Source organism: Pogoniulus pusillus, chromosome Z (genome assembly GCF_015220805.1).
Source record: "Pogoniulus pusillus isolate bPogPus1 chromosome Z, bPogPus1.pri, whole genome shotgun sequence".
NCBI classification, from domain to species: Eukaryota; Metazoa; Chordata; class Aves; order Piciformes; family Lybiidae; genus Pogoniulus; species Pogoniulus pusillus.
The window spans coordinates 68,251,904-68,278,406 of NC_087309.1; the positions used below are offsets into that span (position 1 = coordinate 68,251,904).

At 39.5% G+C, this 26,503-nt stretch overlaps 1 protein-coding gene across 1 annotated transcript in view; it reads right to left on the minus strand.

Moving 5' to 3' along the window:
- Nucleotides 1-550: 550 nt before the first annotated feature.
- Nucleotides 551-26,503, minus strand: part of TMC1 (transmembrane channel like 1) — an 87,423-nt gene continuing 61,470 nt past the window's right edge. The window contains exons 10-20 of the mRNA XM_064176341.1: nt 23,888-24,032; nt 22,678-22,872; nt 17,495-17,674; nt 17,115-17,267; nt 13,522-13,650; nt 11,534-11,601; nt 4,693-4,932; nt 3,051-3,176; nt 1,917-1,995; nt 1,691-1,820; nt 551-819 (exon numbers count right to left, since the gene is read on the minus strand). Of these exons, the coding sequence (XP_064032411.1) occupies nt 551-819; nt 1,691-1,820; nt 1,917-1,995; nt 3,051-3,176; nt 4,693-4,932; nt 11,534-11,601; nt 13,522-13,650; nt 17,115-17,267; nt 17,495-17,674; nt 22,678-22,872; nt 23,888-24,032 (1,714 nt within the window). The remainder of the gene's footprint in view (nt 820-1,690; nt 1,821-1,916; nt 1,996-3,050; nt 3,177-4,692; nt 4,933-11,533; nt 11,602-13,521; nt 13,651-17,114; nt 17,268-17,494; nt 17,675-22,677; nt 22,873-23,887; nt 24,033-26,503) is intronic.

Here is a 26,503-nt window from a genome sequence, read left to right on the forward strand (position 1 = left end):
TGTCAGGGAACCAGCATACATCATGCTTCATTCATTCTTTATACTTTCCCAAAGACTTTAGAATAATCATCCAGCTTTTGATAATTTTATATTTTTTCTTCTATGTAAAATCTGAAGTCTTTGGGTAAGCATATCTGACCTGCAGAAGACAAGCTATACGCAGTGTTTAAATATAACTAACTCTCATACACTTAGTACAAAGTTATGTTTTCAATAAACTGTGCTTCTAAGAAAAAGGAAAAGATGTTAGGGACACACTTTCAGGCTCTTAAGAAGATAACTGAATACAAAATGATTTTCATTCATCCAATACATATCCCCAAGTTTAATAACCTATTGATAGAGATAAAACATTTTTGCAATGCCTTGAAATGCAAGAAGGCATATACAATATTTTCTTCTGAAGTCTCCCATCCTTTAGAAAATTAAGTACATGGGTAACTTCCATGCACACAAAAATAAACAACAAACATCGTGGAGTCCTGCACTTGCAATATTATGCTTCTTTCCCTCAGAGTCCTTCACCTTGTCTCCATGTACTTGAAGCTTTTTATCTGTAGTTGAGAGAGTTCCTGGGCATTCCTGGCTGTGGCCCTGGGAAGCGTGGATTTCCAGGTGGATATCCTGGCACTCCATAGCTCCTGGATCCTGGTGGCCTCGTTACAGCTATAGACGGAGGAGGAAGGTTTCCTCCTCTGCTCTGTGGTGGGTAGTGGCCATTCAGAGCAGGGCCTGGATGCTGGAGTGCCTGTGAATCTCTGGCATCTTGTGGCTGGTCTGTCTTCTTCACTTCATTGCCACTCTGTTCTTTCTTGTTGTCTGAAAAGTGTTCAGAGAACAGCAAAACTGAACATGCAACCCATAAGTTTCCTGAGAGGAAAAATATTGCAGCTATTTGTCCACTTCAGAGTGTGGTGGAAAGCCTGCTGCCTTCTCTGACAGCAGCTTGAGCTCTGCAGTAATGCACCTTATTTTTCCTCTAGTCCTTTCTGTAAGATCCTAGCGGAGGAAAGCAGAATGGTTTCCCAAGCGGAAGGATAAGCAAATGTATCATCTATAAATGATGATGAAGGCAGCAATTCCAAAGTCAATCCTGCAGGTTTTGAGGCCTCAGATATGCCTTCCAAAACCAGGAATATCCAACACAGGTTTCTCTGCTAGATTTGATCTTATACTGGTTAAATGACATGGGTGCATGGTAGGGAACATTTAGCAGTGTACATGGGAAAGGAAACAAATAGTAAAATCCCTCAGGACAAACTGAAACTTGCCTGATCAAGCTAGGCTTTCTGAGAAGGATTGCTACTGTAATCACTGTAGCAATACACTGTCTCATGTAGCCCTGGATCAACGAAATACGATACAAGGGTGCAAGATCTGGACCCAACTGTTTCAAGATAGAGAGTTTTTTCTGTCATTAAGACCTGGCTTTTAAGTATTTCTTTCAGGGCTGGAATCTTGTGATTCATTAAATCTCTATTAAAGGCTTTATTACTTTATTGCTGCTTGGTGTGGAATAATATTACAGTATTGAAAGAAAAATGCACTGGAGATTAAACTAGTACTTGAGTTTCGTATTGTGAATACCTTTCAGGAGATTGTGACAAAGGAAGCAGTCAGGGGTGTGAGGAAGAATACTGTCTGGCATGCATGAATTCCTCATCTTGAGGACTTCAGAACAAGTCATTACCTTGATTTGGAGGAGATTCATCTTTCTTGCTTTCTTTTTGCTTTGGTGGTTCTGTCTCAAATGGATTTTCATCTTGTTCATTAGTTTTTTGTGCCTTTTGTTTATTTCTTCGCTTATTTTCTTCTGCTTGCTGATGTTTGGGAGAGAGAGAGGGCAAATTTCAGTGACCTGAATGTATTTTCTAGTATTCATTAAAAACAAAAATCAGTAATTCTCTATTCCTTACACTTTGTAGCTTCTTTTTAAGTTCCAAGTTAGCTTCTTTGTAGGACTTGGATGTAGCATTGAGATAATAAATGCTCAGGCTAAATGTGAAGGAAAATATTTTATCGTTAGGTAGTGATTTGAATATAAAGACTCCTACAACATTCCTGTAGCAAATACAGTTGTGTTAATATAAGGTCTTTCTCCATTCCTCATTTATCGTACCTAATCAGTGACAGTAATTTGACAATGAACAGTAGTCTTCCTTACAGAATGAAGAAGGCACTGTTATTTCAGGGAAAAAGTACTTTAAAAAACTTATTATGTCTATTAACACTCAACATTCAATCTTAACATAGTTATGGAATATTATGTTAAGTAAAACTTGGCAAAATTTAATCCCAAAATTTCATTTTTCTTGTTTAAAATCCTTCTGTAGTTTCTACTGTATTCTGGTACCTTCTCTATATTTACTGGAAGTTCTGCAATGCAGAGTTAAATTCCAACTCGTATCTACATAGAGTTAGCTTTCAATTCAGAGGTATGCCAAATAATTCATGTTGCTATTAGCTATATGGAGATATATATATAGCATTTTAAAATGTCCTTATGAATCAGGAGTCAATACAATCTCCTAGAAAGTCTATTCTGGGTTATTGTTCTCTCCAGATACTAACTTACAAAAAATCTCAAGCAGCCTTATTTTATTAAGTCTCCATCATCTTGTCTCACACTCCTGTTCCAACAGCATAGAATACATTGTTCATCAAGGAAAGGCCAATGAAATGATGACCAGACATACTGAATGCTCCTGAGAAATAATACTGCTTCATGATTGTCATGTTTCTATTGAAATTGCTAACGATTTGTAATGTGTCTGACACACCAACTGACAAATGTCAGTACTTCAGATGGCCTGTAAGGTCTTGCATCTTAATAGCATCACCATTATCATGGTAATGACAGTGTTTTTGAAAAGCAGCAACAAAACCAAAATGAAAGCCATGAATTCTTGAATTCATTAATTCTTCAAGTCACTCATCACAGGGCAGTTAGCACTGTATGCAATTAGATATTTGGGCAGTGAATATTCAGAGTGAAAAAACCTTGACAGTCCTTAAGTTAAGAAAGCTCTGAGTTAGTATTCTATACGTACACCATCAGCAATATAAAAGGCAAGATGAGTCCAGGGTTAGAGGCATAACCAAACACTTTCCCAAACCAGGAAGGGAAATCAAGCTCCAAAGTTTCTGATATGACTTCAAACATTCTGGTCTTTCCACTATTAAACAGAAAATTTGACAATATATCATATGCAAATATTATGGCAATGGCAATGCAGTATTATGAATATATCTATTAATCATATCAAGCTTGGGAAAAAATGCAATATATGAGCATTATTTTAAACCTGAACACTGAATTTTTATGCTAACATATTTTTCCACAATTTGTCAAGATTACTACTCAGAATCAGTGTACCAAATTGTGAACTCCATACCACCAACAAAAATGAGAATTGAATTTTGTGCTCCATGATGGCCTGGTGAATTTTTTAAAAAATTTTTTTTGGTGGTCAAAAGCAAATAAGTGGTCAGCTTGCAGTTGGATTCTGATAGCACTGTTCTGTCGAGCTTTTCTTTCTCTTAACTTTGTATTAAACCTGTAGAAGCCAGTGGCTCTGTGCTAGATGTTTGTTAATTACCTTTCTCTCTAATGATTCCATGGGCAGCTTATCTAGACAGCATTTTCTCCCAGGACCCTTAATAACTTTTTGTTGCATAAATGTTTTAATGTTCCAAGAGCCCCTTTCTGTTTATGTTGGGTTTGGTTGTGTGCTACAATATAGAATTTGACATTTCTTGCCTGAACAGGACCAGCAGAATGGATTTTTTAAATGCATTGAAACTAACAGGTAGTTTTAGTTAGTTAAAGGAGCAGTCACCAAATTGCCAGTAAAAGTTACATTTAATATTGAAGATTTCTTTCTGAAGTACAAAATATTTTTGCATTAGAGAAAAAAATATGCAGGCACTACTCTCACTTTGAACAGCAGTATGAGCATTTCAGTAATCATTTCAGTAACTGCAGCTATTCATACATGACTCCAGATGTCTCCCTCTGTACTTCCTTTTTCATGAGTTCAATTTAAAAAAAAAAAAAAATCTCTTTATTTCCCGTTATCATTGCTTATGTAAATTCAAACAATTTTCTGTCACTTCAAATGTTTTGGCATGTCATGCATTTCTCCCTGTCTCTACTAAAGGTGGCTAGAAGCAATCTGACAGATATTATCCTATTTGCCAAAGTTAACATGGCAGGATTACTGTTCCCTTACAAAGTGCACTAGGGATTGCTTGGATATCATTTTCCTTGTTTCAGTCAAAAGTTTTGTTGGAATCAATATGTGTCTCTAACTATTATTCTACTGTTGCTTTGTTAATAACAAACTGTGACAGTCTTTAAAAATATTAATTTCATATACTTATTGTTGTCATGTTATTCTAGTACTGAAATTTTTAGAGTTCTAGTAGTAACGACAATTTTTTCATTACAATTTGAAAGAAAAGGTTCTGGTCTACACTTCTCATAAAGCTGTCTAAGGACCTCTTCAGTTTTCTAGTATTTCAGCTTCAGGAGTTATCTGCTATGAGAAATGTGACACAGCTAAATACTCAGCCAATGAGGTGCTAATAAATATAACAGAAACTCTTTTTCACTATTGCACCGTTCACTGTGATGTGATACAACAGTTCATTACTTCAATAATTAAAAAATCAATGTAAAATGCAAAAAACCTGAATGGACCACAATCAAAAGATGGTGGGATGGAGACAATGGTGTACACAGCAGGCAATGTGGAGAGAAAAAGGATGAAAAGCAGCATAGCCATGTAGAAGTTATTTGATCTGGAAGCCTTAAAGACCCTCTCTTGGGGGACATTGCAGCACATCACTGCCCAGCACTGCAGGTACATCGAAGTGTGGAGGCGGAATACGTTGATTGCTGGGAGACATGGGGCATAAAAAGATCCCATCCTAGAAAAGAAGTAAGGACATTTTAAAAAATCTCTTTATTTTACTTTTTTTAGGACCTTTGTGCTCCTAAGTCACTCAATACCTATGTCAATGTGCTTTTCAGCCATATGCGTTGTGCATTCAGAAATGAAGTTCATGAAATCTTGTATCTTTAGTCTTGCTTTAAGAAGGAGATGTGTGGAAAGAATTCTCATATAATTATTTGTTGTTGTTTCAAAGTCACAAAAACTGCTTTGCAATAATACTCTCCAGTTTTTGGCCCACTAGTTCAAGTACCATCTCACTTGTGTTGTATAAAAAAAGGATAGTTCTTAAGCCAGTTATTAGCAAAATAACCTTGCTTTTTATTTGTTTTCTTGGTATATTAATAGTACTTTAGGAAAGATGCTTAGTTGAGATTTATTTTATTCCTCTTACCACTGTAGTTCAATGCTACACTCCAACAAACTATCAATTCTGCTAAATTTTGGGGAGATTCCTTAAAATACGTCTTTGCAAGATTACGATGCTGAAACAGTTGAAATTATTTTATTTTCATCACGCTTCGCTTCTTATGCCATGCTAACCGAAAGGCAATTACATTGATTTGTCTGGCCAAGTAATACAGAATGTAAGAGATCAGGAATCATCTTCTTTCTTAACCTCTTTCTGGGTGAATGGGACTAATCTGTTTTGCCTCCAGGTGCTTCAGTTTTTCTATTTAAGAAATAGGAAACAAATCTACGTGGTTGGAAAGACCTTCAAAATATGGTTACGTATTGCCTGGTTCGGCAAGAGAGCAGGACCGAGGCTAGCTCAGCTGAAACGCGCTTTCTCAAAGCCTTTTTTTCTCCTCCATTTCCAGACTCTCTCGATCTGAGGAGCCCAGAAGGGGGTAGGGAGCGGAGGGTGCTAAGTGCTCACAGGAAGGTGAGTCAGAGGGCGGTGCCTGGCAAGCAGCAGATTTAAACGAGGAGCTAGCAGGTGTCTCTGCTGAGCCCAGCGCAGCGCGCACCGGGGGAGGTTAAAAAAAACCAAACAAACAACAAAACAAAACAAAACAAAACAAAACGCCACCAAACAACTCCCATCGGACCTTCAGGAAAGCCAGACATGGTGCAAGCTAGGTCCAAGCTGTACAATACTTGTAAAACTGTGGGCACCCAAACAGAGTCCACCTGTAGGAATGCAGGTGTGCAGACAACTGGATGTGAGGAGTGCTGGAGCCTGGCACTCGAAGTTGAGGGAGACACCGACATTGGCTGCATTAGGTGTGAGCAGATTAATAGTCTGCTTAGCCTGGTGGCTGAACTCAAGGGAGAGGTGGAACACCTGAACATTGAAAGGGAATGTAAAAGAGAGCAACATGCTCTGCAGTCCCCATTGCCAGAGGGAGACGAACGGAGCAACCAAGAAGAATGGATGCAGGTGCCTGCCAGAAGGGGTAAGGGAAAACCCTTCCAGCCACCTTCACATCCCCAGCTGCCCTTACATAACAGATATAGGGCACTAGAGGTTGAGGATGAGGTGATCCTGGAGCAGGCAGAAGCATCACCGGCTGGGAGGGCAACTGAGACAAATCAGTTTTCCTCTTGCATCAGAACAAGTACCCAGAAGAAAAAGAGGAGGGTAATTGTTATCGGTGACTCCCTTCTGAAGGGAACAGAGGGACCCATATGCCGGCCAGACCCCTTCCACAGGGAGGTCTGCTGCCTCCCTGGAGCCCGGGTCAGGGATGTTAGCAGGAGGCTGCCTACTGTAGTGCAGCCCTCTGATTACTATCCCTTATTAGTTATACAGGCAGGGAATGATGAGATTAATTACAGAGGGCTAAAAGCTATCAAAAGGGACTTTAAGACACTGGGGAAAGCAGTTGAGGGAGCAGGGGCACAGGTAATCTTTTCATCTATACCCTTAGTTACAGGCTGGAATACAGAGAAGACTAGGAAAGCGTATTTGATGAACAAGTGGCTCAGAGGTTGGTGCCTCCAACATAACTTTGGATTCTTTGATCTTGGGGAACTTCATCTTGCCACAAGTCTGCAAGCAGCAGATGGGATACAACTATCACAGAAGGGGAGAAGGACCCTGGCACATAAGCTGGCTGGGCTTGTTGAGAGGGCTTTAAACTAGAATGGAAGGGGGAGGGGGTTAAACATGACAGCACCAGAGATAAATCAAAGGGAATTGAGGATGGTAGGCTAGAGCTAGGGGTAAAAGCAGCAGCCCAGCTGAAGTGCATGTACACTAATGCACGCAGTATGGGTAACAAACAAGAGGAGCTGGAAGCTCTGGTGCTGGAGGAAAACTATGATATTGTCGCCATCACTGAAACGTGGTGGGATGGCTCACATGATTGGTGTGCTGTAATCAATGGCTACAGACTCTTCAGGAGAGACAGGCAAGGGAGAAAGGGCGGGGGAGTGGCTCTGTATATTAGGGATGCTCTGGATGTCATGGAGGTAGAAATCAAGAATGATCAAGTTGAGTCTTTATGGGTGAGAATTAAGGCGAAGGCCAACAAGATCGATATCCTCATTGGAGTCTGTTATACACCACCCAACCAGGAAGAAGAGGTTGGTTTATTACTCTTTAAGCCACTGGAGGCTGCCTCAAGATCACCTGCCCTTGTTCTGGTGGGCGACTTTAACCTACCAGACATCTGCTGGGACTTAAACACTGCAGAGAAGAAGCAGTCTAGAAGGTTTCTGCAATGTGTGGAAGACAACTTCCTATCCCAGCTGTTACGTGAGCCTACCAGGGGGGCAGCCCTGCTTGACCTGCTGCTCACAAATAGAGAGGGGCTGGTAGGGGATGTGGTGGTTGGAGGCTGCCTGGGGTCCAGTGACCATGAAATTATAGAGCTTTCAATATATGGAGAAACCAGGAGAGGCATCAACAGAACCTCCACACTGGACTTCCAAAGGGCAGACTTCAGCCTATTTAAGGAACTAATTCAGAAAGTTCCTTGGGAAAAAGCCCTTGAAAACAAAGGGGTCCAGGAAGGTTGGACCTGCTTCAAGAAAGAACTCCTGAAGGCACAGGAGCAGCTGTGCCATTGAGCCAGAAGATGAGCTGAGGAGGGAGGAAGCCAGATTGTATGGGCAGGGAGCTACTGAAGGAATTAAAGATTAAAAAGAGAGTGTATCACCTTTGGAAAAGAGGGGAGGTGTCCCAGGAGAAGTTCAAGGAGGTTGCTAGATCTTGTAGATAAAAAATTAGAGAGGCAAAATCCCATTTGGAGCTCAGGCTAGCCACAGCTGCCAAGGAAAATAAAAAGTGCTTCTTTAAATACATGAATGGCAAGAGAAGGGCCAAGGACAACCTCCAGTCCTTATTAGATAGAGAGGGGAACATAGTGACAAAGGATGAGGAAAAGGCAGAGGTGCTTAACACCTTCTTTGCCTCAGTCTTCAATAGTGGGACAGGTTGTCTCCAGGACAGCTGGACTCCTGAAGTGGTGGATGGAGTCAGGGACCAGTATAGTCCCCCTCTAATCCATGAGGAAGTAGTAAGGGACCTGCATGTCCAGAGAAGGGCAACAAAGCTGGTGAAGGGCCTGGAACACAAACCCTATGAGGAGAGGCTGAGAGAGCTGGGGTTGTTCAGCCTGGAGAAGAGGAGGTGCAGGGGTGATCTTATTACCGTCTACAACTACCTGAAAGCACACTGTAGCCAGGTGGGGGGTGGCCTCTTCTCCCAGGCAACCAGCAATAGAACAAGGGGACACAGTCTCAAGTTGTGCCAGGGTAGGCATTTGCTGGATGTTAGGAGGAAGTTGTTGGCAGAGAGTGATTTCCCATTGGAATGGGCTGCCCAGGGAGATGGTGGAGTTGCTGTCCCTGGAGGTCTTCAGGAAAAGACTGGATGAGGCACTTAGTGCCATGGTCTAGTTGACTGGCTAGGGCTGGGTGCTAGGTTGGACTGGATGATCTTGGAGTTCTCTTCCAACCTGGTTGATTCTATGATTCTATGATATTCTATTATGTTAATGTCTCCTTCCCCTTTTCATATATCTTCAATTAAAAGATAAAGCATTTGCTAGTCTACACTGATGGGAGAGGGTACCTCATGACCATGTTACTTAAAATACTCTTCAGTTTCACAAGGTTCAAAATCTGGGTAGCTTACAGCTATTATCCTAAGATTTCAGTATAAAATTTATTAAATGGTAGACAAACTCTTATCCAAATTGATTAATATGGGAAAGATTTGAACATAGTTTGCATCCAACTTGATTTGTGTGCTGGTTTACAGGTAACTAGAATATTTTGTTGAGAAGAACTAGATTGCAGGCTGTGAAAAGAAAGCACTGGTGCTGTCTACTTTGATCATAGACTTGCTGAGATGTATAGGAACAAGAAATAAAAACATGAATAACCACTCTTACTTGGGCTGCTGGCTGAGCTGCATTTACTCTCTAACCTCACCCCCCATTTTGGACTAATCCACTTTGCTTCCTAACCCCCTGGCTGAACCCCTATTCTTCCTTGGTATTGAGGTAAGGTTGAGAGGGGTAGGGGGAAGGTGAAGGGGTGGTTGAGAGCCCCTCTTGGGGACTCAGGTTTCTGGGAGGGGAGTTGTGTTTCTGTATTACCTTTTATTTTGTATAATTCTATATATAACTACATATACTGTAAATATCTGTTTGTATATTGTGCTAGCTGTAAATAATAAGCTTCATTCATATATCCAGAGCCAGCTGAGTCTAGTCTGGGTGATTTCTAAAGTTGGGGGGGGGGAGGGCGGTGAACACCCAAACTGTCACAGTTTGTAAAAACAAAGAGAGGGGAAGAATTTTCCTAGCTGCATGCTCTCTCTCTCTCAAACATAAAAATAAATGCCTCTGGTATTCTTTCTGAGTCTGTAATGGTGACAGCTCACCAGCTATACTTGAAAATTTTCAATTCTGTTTCAGATGAGTAGAAACATTTGCAGCAGATTTTGTAAAGTTCAGATAAAACAGAAACCAATTAATCATCTATATATTTATGTAGATAGATGGATATAGATATAAATATAGATATATACTCTGGGCTAGTCTGAGACTAACTAGGATATTTTAGTGAGAGAAATTAGATCATAGGCAGTGAAAAGGAAACAAGGTTTATGTCTACTTCACACATAGGCTTGCTGAGATGTATGAAAACAAGAACACAAACACAGCTGACAGAGTTGCTGTGTGCCTGTGTAGCTAATCTTTCTGCCTTCTAACTCCCCTGGCTAATCCTCTAAACTCACCTTAAACGTAAAGCAAAGTCTGAGATAAGGTAGAGGGGGGAAAAGGAGGTGGAAGGGTGGTTGGGAGCCCCTCCTGGGGACTCTGGTTTCTGGGAGGGCTGTTGTGTTTCTGTATTACTTTTTCTAACTTGTATATTTCTGTATATAGCTGTATATATTGTACGTATCTGCCTGTATATTGAGCTAAACTGTAAACATAGCTTCATTCTCAATTCCCAGCTAGACTGAGTCTAGTCGGCATGATTTCATGAGAGTGAAGGGGCAGGTAATACACAAACCATCACATACACACAGACACTAAGGTTTTGGCTGCATATGTTTTTTATAATTGAATCAAACCTCCTTTTTATTCATCTGATGCCCTTGGTTCATTTTAAGTCTTCAGACGTTATTTTGAAAGACACTCTAGCTCTAGGGACTCACTTGGCACTGCAAATAGTAATTGACATGTCTAGTGGGTTGGGAACTTTCCACTCCCCCCAGTTGAAATTTATCAGACCAGCTCAGATGGCTTTGAAGTAAGATAAAGCTATATTTACAACAAAGCTAAATTTACAAGCATATATTTACAAGTACTTACAATTATATACAATTTAGAAATAATACAGAAACTCAGACTTCCCTCCTGGACAAATGAAAGAAGCCTAGAGGGGGTCAAACACTACCCTCTCTCTCTCCCAGACAGAAAACAACCAGCAACTCTTACTTGTTATCTGTTAGCCAAGGTTAGTGGAAGATACTAGACTGGAGCAAGGAAGAAGGAAAGGGAGAAGCATCCCAGAGCAAAGAAGGACAAACTGTTTGTACTTGGCTTTTTATCCCTTTTAGCAAACACACTTTATCATTACTATTCTTTTATAACCAATTATCTAATTTCTCGTACTAGAATATTACAATGAACCTTAAACCACCGCAACATGTAAATGTGGTCATGACTCAGCGGTAGGCAGTTAGCTGAAGGGTGCTGTTGCAGTTTCTGTGCCAGAATGTGTATATTGGTGCTCCTCAGCAGCTTAGAATTGTACAAACATTTGTTTTGAGGCCTTTTTTCACAGGATGCATGGGGAAAGAGTGATATGGTATTTCAAAAAGCTGAAGTATTACAAGCCAAGTGCTTGTTTTGTTAAGCAGTCAACAAAAAGGTAAGATTGATCCATGAAGTTCTTTGCTGGTTACTCTTAACACCTCTTTGAAAAATCCAGACACATTTAGTTGCATTTAGCCCAGAACTAGTCTTGAAGTGGTCCCATTGATTGCAATGCACCAGAGTTGGATTTATATGGCATTAAGCTTTCATCAAAATGAAGAAAAGGGATAGGGTCAGAATTTTTCACAAATACAACTACACTCCTGCAGATGAAACCTTCTTTGCCACACCTACCAGATCATGCCTTGGTTAAAGATCAGTCCCAGCACATTTCCACTTATATCGAACTCAGAATATGATGGCTGGAAGAAATAATACAAATGCTTTCATTAAGCTGGCACAACGGGTGTTAAGGTGATGACTTACAGTCACATCCAGCAACAGCAGCATACTGGCATTGCATTGTAAAGCCTCTTGTTGCATCTTATCAGTGAGTTACAAAACAAATCAGTATTACTTGAAGACAATAGACAGATGTTAATACAGCTTTCAGTATTTTACTGATTTATTTGTTTTTAATTTGGTTATTGTAAGATGCTGATGAAGAACTTGAAATAGTTCTGGGTGCTGTCCTAATTTTAAACCAACTGATTTTCAATTGCAGTAGCCAGTGGCGATCATCTAAAGTGTCCTCCAATGCTGTACGACACATGAGGCTGTGTGGTTTAACTTCTGTTTGAACTATATTCTTTCTTTTGTATGCAGAAAAATGTCTAGAAAGAAAGCTGTTACTTGTGCAGTTCTTTAGTCTAGACACTTAATTAGAATTTTTTTCCTTTAAAGGCAATGTACTATAGCTCTACAGTTCTCTGTGCTTATCCCAACACTAGGAGACCACATCCTCCAGCTGCTCTGGATATCCAGGATCATCTCAAATAGCACTAGGCACAGGCAGCAAAATGTTGATGCATAGAAGCCACCAGATTCAGAGAGAAATAATAAGACTGAGACTTCAGAATGTTCAAATGGATGATAAATTATCCTAGGTGAAGAGTCTGTCCTACAGTCTTCAGAATGGTTTTCATGCTTGCATTCATTCAGACTCCTTCATTGATCATGGATGTCTTGAGAGGGGAAAGGTTATCACTTTAATGTCTTTGGAAAACATGGTGTCTGAGCTATTTCCTGTCAGGTGTAGCACCAGATAAAATGAACCACAAGTCCTGCTTGAGGCACACTATAGAACTGGAGGTCTCAGCCTTTCCATAAAGGCCAGCAAATAACAAAGATGTTGCTGTAGCAGAATTTATATTTTTTTCTTCTATAGAAGGCACCAAAACTTCCTCTTGCTCGTGAAAACTACAGTTTCATGACAGGCTACTTTTAGTAAAACAAGAAATTGTGCAGGTATGAAGATCATCCCTGGGGCAGTTCAAGGCAAGGTTGGATGTGGCACTTGGTGCCATGGTCTAGCCTTGGGCACTGTGGTAAAGGGTTGGACTTGATGATCTGTGAGGTCTCTTCCAACCTTGGTGATACTGTGATACTGTGATACTGTGATAAAATTTTGAGAAAAGGGAGACAAAAGTGTGGCAGAACAGCTACAGTGGCTGCTCATGCAGACAGCTTTAAATGAATTAGCTCCTTTCCACACCTCTCATTAATTGCAAAAGACACTTCAGGAGCTTCACAAGCTCTGCCAGTACCCTGATTGCTACTTAACAGGTAGAAAAGCAGCATCAAACCTTAAACTTTAGATTTCTTAGCTCGTTAAGTTAACCTCAGATCTGTATTAAAGAGTAATAGTCTCAGCTGCCTAGTGAAGAGCTTTACACTGGCTTATGTTATGAGACTTACTAAGTTTATTTTAGCTGTACTAATTCTAATAAGAGTATATACTTATATAACAGTATTTCTAGAATAAGTTCCTTCACAATTTTCTTCACATTGTGTGCTGGAAGACCCTATCCAAAACTCCACAGAAATCAATAAGCTAGTGTTCTGTGGAACTTCAATTTGGAAATTTGTATAAAATGTGTACCCAGCTTCCTTAAACAATTTCATGGGGAAAAAAAATATAAGTCCCACATTTCCTAAAGAATAAGAGAACCATTAAGGCAAATCAAATTCTAAGAAAAACTGACACAGTCCTTTCAGGGATTCTAAAGCTGTGCATCAGCCAACACTTAACTTTGTAGGGTCAAAAGGAAAATGCAGTCATCTATAAAAATGTGAAGTGTTACTCTGACAAAGGCATTTAAAATAGTAAACCAGATACTTACAAATCCATACTCCAAGTCCCAGCACCAGCAGTAATTGAAAAACCGAACAAAGACAGCTCTCAAGAAGTCACCAATTAGAATTGTAATGTATGTTGTCATCGTATCAGAGACTGTCAGACGCACAAATTCCTATAAGAGTAATATTTTATTTTGATGTTATATTTAAACAATAATTACAATAATATTGAAATACTGGACCAGGTCCCTAATACTGCTTATCTTGCTTTAACACAGAAAAGGATCTGCTCCCCTTCTATATTCACTGATTCTAAGTACCACAAGAAAAACTGCTGCTTATTTGCTAGAAAAATCCTTTGCTCTAATTTGTGTTCATGTTATCTGATGAGACTTTCAGGGATTAAATTGGAAAGGCTTCCAATCAAGATTGCTTTGGATCCTTTTGACTTTTGGACCAAACCCAAAAGTTTTCTTTCTCAAGGACCATGAAACTCTCAATAAATAGGCATAGGAAAGACAAAATTCCTAATGGAAACCCTTATTCCTCCTACTAAATCCTTCTCTGATATAATTCTCCTGATCTGAAATTAAGGAAAAAAAATAGCATAATGATGATCCCTTTATTTTCTTATCTTATTATTCAACATCAGTAAAAAGGAGAGTGTGACTGTTGGTAATTTATTCAGTTAGAAGGTGAGATTGGCAGAGTGATAGAGCAATGGCAGAAGCTGTGATTCTGTCACAAGTTCATTCTTGTGCACCAAAACCACCAATGAGATATGATCAAATAGGGGAAGAAAAGTTAGAAAACTATTTGGAAATGACATTTCATATTAGTAAGTCAATAACATAAGGATATTTAAGCACATTGTAAGGTCATGTAGAAAAAGAATTAGAGATCCAACAGCTCAATTTGAACTTAATCTGGCAAATTTTGTCAAGGATAGTGAAAAGTGCTTTTATAAGCACACTAATAACAAAAGGAGGGCCAGGGAAAATCTTCATTCCTTATTTGATGAAGAGGGAACACAATAACAGAAGACAAGGAAAAGGCTGAGGTACTTAACACCTGCTTTACCTCAGTTTTTAACAAAAAGACTGGGCTCTTGAGGTGGTAGATAGAAATGGGGAGCATAATATCCGGCCTGTAATCCAGGAGGAAGTAGTTAGTAACCAGCTGTGCCACTTAGATTTTAAAAGTGTATGGGTCCAGGTGGGATTCATCCTAGGGTACTTAGGGAGCTGGGCCAAGAGCTGGCTAAGCCACTCTCCATCGTTTACCACTGGTCATGGCTCACTGGAGAGATCCCAGAGGACTGGAGGTTGGTCCATCCACAAGAAATGCCAGAAGAAAGATCCAGAAAATTATCAGCCTGTTAGTCTGACCTCAGTACCTGGCAAGGTTATGGAGCAGGTCATCCTGAGTGCCATTGAGTGGCACGTACAAGACAACCAAGGGATCAGACCCAGCCAACGTGGGTTGAAAGGAAGGTCCTGCCTAACCAATCTCATCTCATTCTATGACTGGAGGATCTGCCTGGTAGTTGAGGGCAAGTCAGTGGATGTGGTCTGCCTAGACTTCAGCAAAGCCTTTGACATAGTCTCCCATAGCATCCTCCTGGAAAAGCTGGCAGTCCATGCCTTGGACAGGTGCACCCTTCACTGGGTTAAAAACTGGCCAGATGATCAGACACAGAGAATGGTTATGAAGGGTGCCGTGTTTAGCTGGTGTCCAGTGACCAGTGGTGTGCCCCAGGGGTCAGTGTTGGGCCCAGTTCTGTTCAATATCTTTATCATGTCTTGGATGTGGGGATGAATCTACCATCAGTAATTTGCAGATGACACCAAGTTGGGAGGGAGACTCAATCTCCTGGAGGGTAGGAAGAAGCTGCAGAGGGACCTGGACAGGCTGTGTCAATGATATAACATTGAACAGGACCAAGTGCAGGGGCCTGCACTTTGGCCACAATAACCCTATGCAGTGCTACAGACTGGGGTTAAGTGACTGGAAGCAGCCCAGCTGAGAGAGACCTGGGAGCACTTCTTGACAGCTGGACATGAGCCACCAATGTCCCCAGATGGCACGAAAGGCCATCTTGGCCTGCATCAGGAATAGTGTGGCCAGCAGGACTAGGGATGCAGTTCTGCCTCTGTACTCAGCACTGGTGAGGCCCCACCTCAAACACTGTTCAGTGCTGGAAAAGAGACTTAGAGGGGACTGTATCACTCTCTACAGCTACCTAAAAGGAAGCTGTAGTCAGATAGGGGTCATGCTCTTCTCCCAGACAACTAGTGACAGGACAAGAGGGCATGCTCTGAATCTGCACCACGGGAGGTTTAGGTTTAAGTTAAGTCTCCCAGCCATCCTTGTAGCTCTCTGTTGGACTTTGTCCAGTAGATCTCTGTGCCTCTCAGACTGGGAGAGGCCAAAACTGGACAGTATTCTAGATGTGGTCTCACCAGGGCAGAGTAGAGGAGGAGGAGAACCTTCCTGGATCTGCAGGACCTTCTTTTCTCGATACACTTCAGGATACCATTGGCTCTCCTGGCCACAAGGGCATATTGCTGTAACATTGATAACTTGTTGTCCACTAGGACACCAGTGTCTTTCTCCACTGCTTTCCAGCAGGAAAACCCTGTATCTTTACTGATGCCTGGTGATATTTCTCCCCAGATGCAGGACTCTACATTCATCCTTGAATTTTGTGAGGTTCACCTTCATCCAGCTCTTCAGCCTGTCCAGATCTTGTAGGATGGCAGCATAGCCTGATAGGTGTCAGCCAACCCTCCCAGTTTCATGTCATCAGCGAACTTGATGAGGGTGTACTCAATCTTCTCATTCAGAGTGCTGATGAAGATGTGGAGCAAAACTGGACCCATGACAGAACTCTGAGGAACACCACTGGATCCTGGACTCTGCAGCTATGATCACAACTCTCTGAATGGTATTGTTGAGCTTGTTACCAATCCATCTCACAATTTAGTCATCTAATCCACTTCTCTTGAGTTTGCCTATGAGTATGTTATGTGAAACAGTATTAAAAGTCTTGCTGAAGTTAGCAGACAATATCCACTGCTCCTCCTTCATCTGTCTTACTTGACTAAAGATAGAGATGCCTTCTCAAAAGCACCGTGCTGGAAGAGCTATCTTACCTGTATTTCCTTGTTAAGCTATTTCATTTATTTTATTTCTTTAGGTCTGTTGTAGTCAGAAAGTGGCATTGCCTAATTAAAATTCTAATCAGAATTACAACTTCTATTAGGAGCTGAGATGAATCCAGCTTCCCAAAATTGATAAACAGGTTTTGTGGGGGAAAGATGGGCTGAAGGGGAAGGCAAAGTGAGAAAATAGTGAAAAGAAGGGTAGGAGTTGGAGGAAGAAAATACTTTCAATGCTACCAGCAACCTGGATAAAGCATTTGCTACCAGACAGCATCAAAAAAAAAAAAAAAAAAAAAAAAAAACCCAAATAATTTTTTCTCAACTTTTAAGCTCAGGAAAAAGCCCCACATCTGCTTCTTCTCATTATCTCACCTTAATACAACTTAGCAGTAGAAATAAAGAGGTCTAAGATATCACATCTTGTAGGAGGCTATGATCCATTTTTGAATATAAGCTCAAATGAGTTACATTACCTGTCCTACCATTGTTTCCCAGCACGGCCCTCTGGGAACATCTGCAGGGTCCACCTGTATTGGAGGAGCGGTTGAGTTTTCTGGAATCGTACCATTGTACAGACTGGCTTCCCATATTGTCATATTATACTTTACTATCTTTTCTTCTTCCAACTACAAAAAAAAAAAAAATTGGGGGAGAGGAAAGGGGGATAGCAACATGAGCTTGTCAGCACCTCTCAACTTTTTCTACTCCAACACTCCCATTGCCATATTAGACATGGGCATAATTTATAGTATAGAAAGAAAATTACAGATTTTGCTATGTCTGTGACCGGCTAGAAATCCTCCTCTTTGTCCAGCTACGCACTAAAAACATTGAAGAGAGGTAAATAGCTTGCCTTGAGATTAATTTCATCCATTAGGGCGATAATGAAAGTGTAGAGATTGCCAAGAAAAAGAGCAAAGATTCGTCCCAGCTGCCATCTTAAAGCTATTCGAGGGTGGTAGTTTTCCAGAGAACTGATTACATCAAATAAGGTAGGACAGAACATTCCTAAAAGTGACATGACCATGTTTACCTGAAAGGGGGAAAAAGAGGGGGAAAAAAGTTTAAAGACACTAAAGACAAGTTCTCTTATTATTATTACTAATATGAGAGAAGAGTATTTTTCTCTTATTAATTTTTATTTGTTTTTTGATTCAATGAAAAGCAAAATCCACACTGTGAGTCACAAGATGTCTTCAGAAAAGAAGAAAAAGATGGAAACTCAATTGTAATTTACTGCAGATGGATATGAGATCTCTTTTTATGTTTTTATGTATCAATTTAACATCTGAAATAATCAAATGTTAGTTATTCTGATTAGTAGCTACACTTTAACCAAAATTATATCAGAGAACTTAGCAAAACCTCTTTCCAGTACTGCTTTAGACTATATCATATATTCCAAATAGATTTTCTATTAAAAAAACATTCTTACTAAAATGCTGCACTAATTTAAATTCATCTGAGATATTACACAACATTTGTTTGACATGTCACAAAATCATAGAATTACAGAACATCCCAAGCTAGGAGGGACCCATAAGAATCACTGAGCCCCACTCCCCACTCTTCACAAGACTACCTAAAACTAACCTGTACAACAACCAAGAGCACTGTAGAAATCCTGACAGGTTTAGTATTATGACCACTTCACTGAGTAGCCCATTCCTGTGATCAATCACCCTCTCAGTGAACAACCTTCTCATAATGTCCAGTCTGAACTTTTTCCTGATGCAGCTTCATTCCATTTCTTTGTGTCTTAATTGCTGGACACCAGAGAAAGGAGATCATCATGTCCTCCTCCACTGTCCCCTACTGTGTAGACATTAATAAGGTCACCCCTCAGCCTTCTCTCCAAGCTGAATGAGCCAAGGCATATTGCCCTCGCAGTCTCTTCCTATCTTGTGTTTAATGTTGCCAACAGTTTAATGTCTGTCTTTTCCTGAGGAACCCAAAGCTGCATGCAGTACTCAAGGTGAGGATGCACTAGTGCAACTCCATCGACCAGATAGCAATGCTGTGCTTGAAAGCACCCCAGGATGTGTTTGGCTTTTTGGCTGCCAAGACCATTAAATCTAATGCTTTATAGCAAACATAGTTCAACATGGTAAATCTGCAGGAGTCACAACCAGTCATGAATCTTAAGATTCAAATGTATTTTAACAGGCTATATGTCCTGTTTATTAATAGAAATATTCAATTCTGTCTCGATACTGATGAATCTCAAATCAGAATCCTCATTGACTCTGAGGTCTCAGACCCTCCTGTGGCAAAAAGTTCCAGGGATAAATGTATTTAGAAGAGTAGATGTCCTGTGTCACACCAGGGTTAGCCTAGCCCAAGAATGCCAAGGGATAGACAGGAATAGGTGAACATATATAAACAATAACTCCTAGATTCCATCGGAACCAGTTTGAGTACATGTTGAACCAGGTGTGGTTTTCACTCATTTAGTCATCTCCAGAGGATTTGCCCTTCATACCTTAGATTAGTCTTTCTTTAGACAGATGTAAATTTTGTCATTCATAGCATCACTATGTACCTTCCACTGTTCCTTCTCTTTTGCTTTTTCTGAAACTGGCTTCTACTCAATTAATTTATTGTGGTTCTGATACTAGAAAACATAGTGAACCTATAATTTGGAGAAAACGCATGTCCTTTAGGGCAGTTTATATATAGTACCTGCTTTACTGAAACTTTCTTTGTTGGTACATGGCAACAATAACAGAAGTCACTGGTTTTCTTTCTCTTAAAACATTCAGTATTTTATATGTTTTTATTACATTCTGTCTTTTCTAGCCACTTATCTGAAGCTAGCTCATTCTTTCTTAGTTGCTTTCTATCTTCATTGTTCAATGCCTTGACTATTAATGCTCCCTGTCTCAAAAGCTCCCCCCCTCAAAGGATGTTATTAAGAGAATAGGTGAAATGAGATACAGAAACTGGCAAAACTGAGAAGTGAGAAATTATCACAATCAAAAATGCAAGGTTTTGCTGGGACAAAATGTAGCACATTGACTTTTCAAAGCCCGAAAACTATGTATACTCATATATTTGAAAAGCATAAACTTTTTTTCATATAGTTTCATAGATATGTTATCATATTTTTAGTTGGTTTTGAAAGATTTTGCTGAAGAAATAAATCAATTGAATCTTAGCCACTTTAACACAGTCTAATTTCAGAAAGGAGCTGAACTTCTAGAATTCTGGTCTTCTTGTCAGCTTGAAGCTCAGCTACTGATTTTCTTCCCTTTTCTTTATCACTGAGAGTTTGACTACTCTCTGTGACAAAAAATATGAAATGATTTACCAGAAGAAGACTGAATGACACTGTGAGTATAAGGTGAAATTACAGCTGATAGCCATTGTGGCCTTGTATTTACTACTTGCTGAGTGAATCTCAAAAACCTTCTCTCCCTATTGAGATAGAATTTTCCCTAAGCCAGGAACAACAATGAAGAAGCAGACACTAATTATTAAAATTCTGATTCAAACCACATTTTATCTCTCTGTGACATTACCTGATTTAGATAGCAGGTCTCTACATCACACTATAATAGCTAGAAAGTTACTGCTTATACAAGCTTTTCCAAGTGTTATGAATCTAGTGAGAAATTCTGTGACTAGTACCATATTTAAGCACCAGTATCTGGGCATAATGTTGTACCAATGCAACATTAAATATTGAATACTGCCTTCTCATTGGTTAAATGATAAGTTCATTGAAAGTAACCAGTCTAATTAAAATAAACCATGTTTTCCACTAAAAAAGATTGTTGTAGTAGTTATAGATTTGAATGGAACCTGCTACATAAGAGACTAACAACTTATGTTTCCAGTAAATACAGTTCCATTAAAAATAAAATTTTAAAAAAGTAGAAAGAGAAATTATATTTCATAACAATAAACACTCCCCTATTATTTCTAGAATTAGAGCATTGACAACATGGTTTAATAATGTCAGTACAAATGTATTCCATATACACTACTAGGCGTATAAAAATAAATAGCAGAATATTCTCTGGCAGAATATCTGTTGAGTTCTTTCAGGTTGTAATATGCTCATACTACCTCCTAACTACTTGTGTTAATTACCTTCTACAAATGAGTAAAGTCAATTTTGTTCAACATTTTTCATCCCATTTCAGAACACATTATCACGGAAATCAGTGGCATTATTCTCCATTTTGCCAGAATCTCTGAAGTCATGGGGAAATTACATAGCACAAAATCTTCATTTCTCTCTGATCAGTCACCAAGATACAGCCATGTACAAGAAGTGACACAAAGGCTGATGACATGCCTCAGCTGTCCCAGCTTGCCTGTTTCCACTAATTTGGTGTTCCCCAATTTGCTGTTCTCCTTGACACTCTAGGAAATTTTATCTGAACCATGATGTAATAGAACTAGGTACTGACAAAACAGAGAGGGAATTAAGAAATTTACAATGTTATGTCAGAAGAGGACAGAAAGGAAAGTGTGTCTTCTCCACAAAGCCGCCTTTATTAGGCTGGGAGCTTCAGGAACAGATGATAGAAAATGCACTTACCCTGGACTGCTCCAAGGACAATGTAATTGCTTGTAAACATTTTATTCATTCCTTAATAGTGTCCCTTAAATAGTTTTCAGTGTAATGAAAAAAATTCCTATAGAATGAGTTCAATGTTTTTATGAGATATGTATATTTTACATAGTGTTCCTTGAATTGTGTTCAAGAGCTGCATCTGCATTTTTCTAAATAGTACATCAAGTGACTATGTTTATTTTTTTTCCTTGCTGCAATCTCAGTTCACTTACTAATGATAACTGTCATGAGAAAGTTTGCTCTAGAGAGGAAGCTACATGTTTAAATAGCTGCAACATAGAAGTCAAATATGTGTTATTAAAGATTAATATTAAATCAAGAGCAATATTTCATATCTCACAAATATGTTCTTTACCCACCAAGAAGAAAAAAATCTTTAGCCATATAATGGAAATATTGCCTTAACCACTTCCCTTTACAGGCACACCTGCTCCAGATCTTAATTCTATGATATAGAGTCTCATTAGCAATATTGTTTTGCAAAGCGCACAAAGGTAAAGTAATGAATATAAACATACGTGTAACTTCTTTGCAGGATGCAGAAGAAGATAACACAATGTAACAGCTTTCAGCAGCACAGCTCTTGTTAGCACAAATCTGTTACCACACCTTTCAGGTGAGACAAACCTGAACTCCTCCTGACCTGTCTTCTTCTGATAGTCTGTTGTCACTCTTTGAGTTTGTGTTGCTTTAAGCCAAATAATTTTGTACATGACATTTCTTTCTCATAAAATCAAAATGTAGTTATTTTTATTCAGCAGTTTAACCTAATCTCAACAGCTTTTTACAGTATACACAGCAGTATACACAGCAATGCCTTTGCTAAGAAAGTTAAACTTGCTCAGGTTTTCACATAGCTACTGTGACATTAGGAGCTTATTGCACAGTTACAGCACAAGCAATCATTGTCATTATACACCTCTGTCAGGCAGATCTGTGTCCAGTTTAGAAAAGTAGCTTAAGCACAAAAGAATGATATTGGACTCTTGGACTGGGCAGATGGAACTAGAAGGTATGTGTTTCATTCTGTAGCTAAACTGCAGAGTTGTATCTATGAGGCTCCAAGCAAATTTGGATAGGCCCACAAACCAGTTGTTTTCCTTGGGGCAGTATCAGGAAGAAAGCAACAGCAGAGTGAGTTCCATGAAGAGATCTTGTGAGTCCATAGAGTGGCTGGAAAATAATCTTAACAAAGAAAGGGAAAAATAAAGGCCTCAAATAAAAATGAAACGTAAGAGGGCCTTTGAAATAACCAACTAAGGAATAATAATTTTAATTAAGCAGGAAGCAGAGAGAGAAAAAAAAAAATAACTATTAACTGTTAATAAATTTACCATTCATACTTAATAGTTAAATACTTTGGGGAAAAAGAAATAAAAAAAAAAGCAACATGCAGAGTAGAGGAACACAGTTTCAAACCACATCTATTTTAGAAATTTGCTAGCACGAACTTCATTTCTTTCCCACCACCCGTAGTTCTCCAGACCTTCCAGCGCAAATTTCTGGGATCTTCTAACAACAAAAAAGATGAGGTAGCCACTCCCAGCAAGTGTGCATAGAGCTAAGAAGTTAGCAAGAACCCTCAGGAATCGAGTCAAATGAATATTTTCTTCTTTTCGGCTTTCCTGCTCCTCCACGATAGCTTCCTGCACTTATTAGGAAGAAAAGAATATTATGAGTACTATGAAGGTCAAGACTCCACATTGATTCCGTAGTTTTTAAAAGCCAAATAAATTGCAAAATTCAAATGAACATTTGGGTATCATGTTTTGAGATGAGCTTACATTGTCTCATAAAATATGATTTGGACCTTAGTGGATCCTGAGATTTTGATTGCCAGAGTTCACATTATTTCTATTGAGTGTTGGTGGCTATATCACCACTGCAGAAAGGAAGGGTGTAGTATGTGGTTGGATAGTGCAGATAGTGCTTGGTCCTCCAGCTCCAATTCCCATGCTGATCCCAAAGTATAAATACTTTCTTTAGCATAGATAGAAAGAATATATCCTTTCACTCTTTTCACATCAGTGCATCCTGAATTCTGTCCCAGAATCTTCAGCCAGTGACTCTTGAAATCACTACACTCCTATAAACTAAAAAGAGGACTAAGAAAGCTTTGTATTGCCTTGAAAACTGGGATACATTTCAGAATTAATTTGAAAAGAAGAAAAATTATGCAAAGATAGCAACGCTTTTTCGTCCTGATAGGCAAGTTCTTCTGACATGACAAAAGGCCCCTTGGAGATGATCTTTCTTCTTTGTCTTACAGTATCTTTTTGGTGTAGTATGAGATCGGTAAAATTTTGCCAGTACTTTAAAAAAGTTTTTGAGAAGAATGCCATGGAGACTGGCAACCATCAGAAATGAGAAAAAGGAGACTATTTCTACAGAAGAATATTTTTTTGTGAACTATTACTGCAGTCACAGAGGACATAGACGATTCCACTAATACCTTTTTTAATATTTTTTTCTCCCGCAATCAAATCAAAATAGTTAAAATGGCAGAGCACAAAGGCTCAGATTCAAAAGGATATTGAATTGCCAATTCTAGTTTAGGCTTCTTGGCCATAATCACAGTTAATACTCAATCTTACTTTCATTTGATTTGCACCAGTGTGAAAGATAAACAAGGCTAACTCTCCTTATTGAACTCTATTTTACCTTAAAACTTGTTGTGATGGAGGCAAACTTATTGTCTGCTGTCTCAGGATTGCCAATGAGGTAGTCCCAGCTTGTGAACATTTTCCAGCTGAAATTAAAACTAGTATCATCCCCACCACCATCATCATTTGCATTCTTTGCCATTCTACAAAATTCAGAAAGACACAGAAAGATCTTGTTAGAGCTACTTCTACTGTGTGAGCGTAGTCATCAGATTCTTCCTACAGGTTAATGTTCTGAAATTAAAAGTATTGCAGGCAGTCATGTTACACCAGATTTGGAAAACTCAGTCCAAAAGAAGACAGATAGATGGAGATTTTAATATTTAAAAACCTAATGGGCTCTAAATACACCTTTTTATGAGATAAATGTAATTTGTTAACACCTTAGAGAAACTCTGGTGAGTAAGAAATTATTAGGAAAATGATACATAGTAGGGAAACGACAGAAGATTTCTCAGATAGAAAGCTACAGAGATTGCTGAGTTACAGCTGGGTTTGCCAGATACTTAATAAAGAGCTAAAAAAAAAAAAATTACAACCCAGTACAAAAGCTGGTTATGTCACATAAAAGTATGTGTATTACAGCTTACTATCTTGTCTCTCATTTCATTTCTATGTACCATAAACAAGATTTGTAAAAGTATCCAGAAATGGTGAATTATTTCTTCAGTGACTTGACTTGATCTTGACTACTCACTTTCTGGTTTCAATGTGTTGTCATTCATATGATAGTAATCTTGAATCTTCATGCTTATCACTTAGTTCAAAGCATTAAGCACAAAGATGACTCTATCTTTGTATATTCGTAGGGCATAAACTAGTCTTCAGTGTTGTATTGATTCCCTGGTCAGAAAATGGCAACATCTATGTTAAAGTTCACTGATGCAGCAGATTTGTTATTAATACCAATGCACTCTCCACATTTTTAATAGTCCAGTAAAATATCTGCTTGAAGATGGGGGAAGAAAATAGTAAGTCAGTAGTACAGAAAATTCTTCTGAGCTGTCATAAATGAATACCAAGATGGTTGGTATTTTTTTACTGCTCTTTTTTTACTGAAGTGACAGAGATCATGAAAGGTTTTGGCTAGGAACTGCCCTGCTAGTGGTTTCTGGAGTAAGGTAATTTTTTTTTCTCATAACTGAAGTCAATATCTTGAGGTATTATTTCTTTGAGACTGTTGTAGTAGGCTTGGTAGGCCCAAAATAGGCTTATACATGTCCTGCCTTGCCTAGGCATGTTTTTCTGCTGTAGGAGAGAGGCAAGCACAGGATAAGGACACAAAAGAACCTGTAGCCATTGAGTCTGGCCTGCCCAGGGTCCTGTGGTAAACAAGGTACACACAAGCTCATGCCCACCTAGTGCAAGGCCTGTGATTTTCCCAGATTTGAGAAAAACGAGCCTATGGCTTTGCCTAATATGGTAAGGTTTGGCTAACTGCCATTCTGATTGGCTAATTTTGTGTTCAAAGGGCAATTAATCTGAGCCCACATTGATACAAGGAGATATGTAGGTAAACAACGTGCTTTTCTGCTGTGCTGTCTGCTGTGCTCAGCCGTGCTCTGCTGTTGCCTGCTGCAATTGCCTGCTGCCTTATTGTTTGTCAGTAAACTCTACTGTCACAGGTTACAAGGAGCAGACCCTGGATGTCTGCACATGACTGGCCTGTGTGGCCAGAGTGACATTGTGCTGAGACTGCATGACATCCTGCCTCTGCACCTGGAAGTCCTGCTTAGAATTCCTGGACATACACAGTTGGTCCAGAAGAATCAGGTGACAAGGTCAAAGATTGCCTGCCTCCTTTTCCCCGGAAGCTGGGAAGAATTAAGTCTCAATGTCCAACAAGACAGAGTTCACTGAAAGTGCTTGGGCACTGTCTGGACTGTGACTAGCCTCCATGAGTAAAGTAATAATAATTTCTGAGTAAATGCTTAAATGCCTCTTTGTAATTCTCCATTACCTTCTGCACATGCAGAAAGAGCTCCTTAAGTCCATCTACTGGGCAAGCAGCATATCGACTGCAAGCAGCATTTGACCACAGGAATCTTCTCTTCTAGTGTTTATAAATTTTGCTGGTTATTACTAGATCTAGATATTATCCATAGAGTGTTTCCATGACCGTGTAAGGACCAAAATATTGTTGAAATTAGTGGTTGGAGATGGTGAGAGTTCTGAGTATCAAAATTAATAAACAATATTAATTTTGGAAAAAAAAGTCATCTCACATAAGTTAATTTCCCCTCTGCAACAGAGACCAGCAATGTTTCTGTGTTATGTTGTGTACTGGAAGAGCTGCAGAGAGGAGCCCTAAATCTAAATATGTCTTCTGAATAAGAAAGTAATTACACAGTATCACAGAATCAACAAGGTTGGAAGAGACCTCACAGAACAAGTCCAACCCTCTACCACAATTCTCAAGGCTAGACCATAGCACCAAGTGCCACATCCAATCTTGCCTTGAACAGCACCAGGGACGGCGATTCCACCATCTCCCCAGGCAGCCCATTCCAGTGTCCAATCACTCTCTCAGTGAAGAACTTTCTCCTCACCTCGAGCCTAAATTTCCCCTGGCGCAGCCTGAGGCTGTGTCCTCTTGTTCTGGAGCTGGCCACCT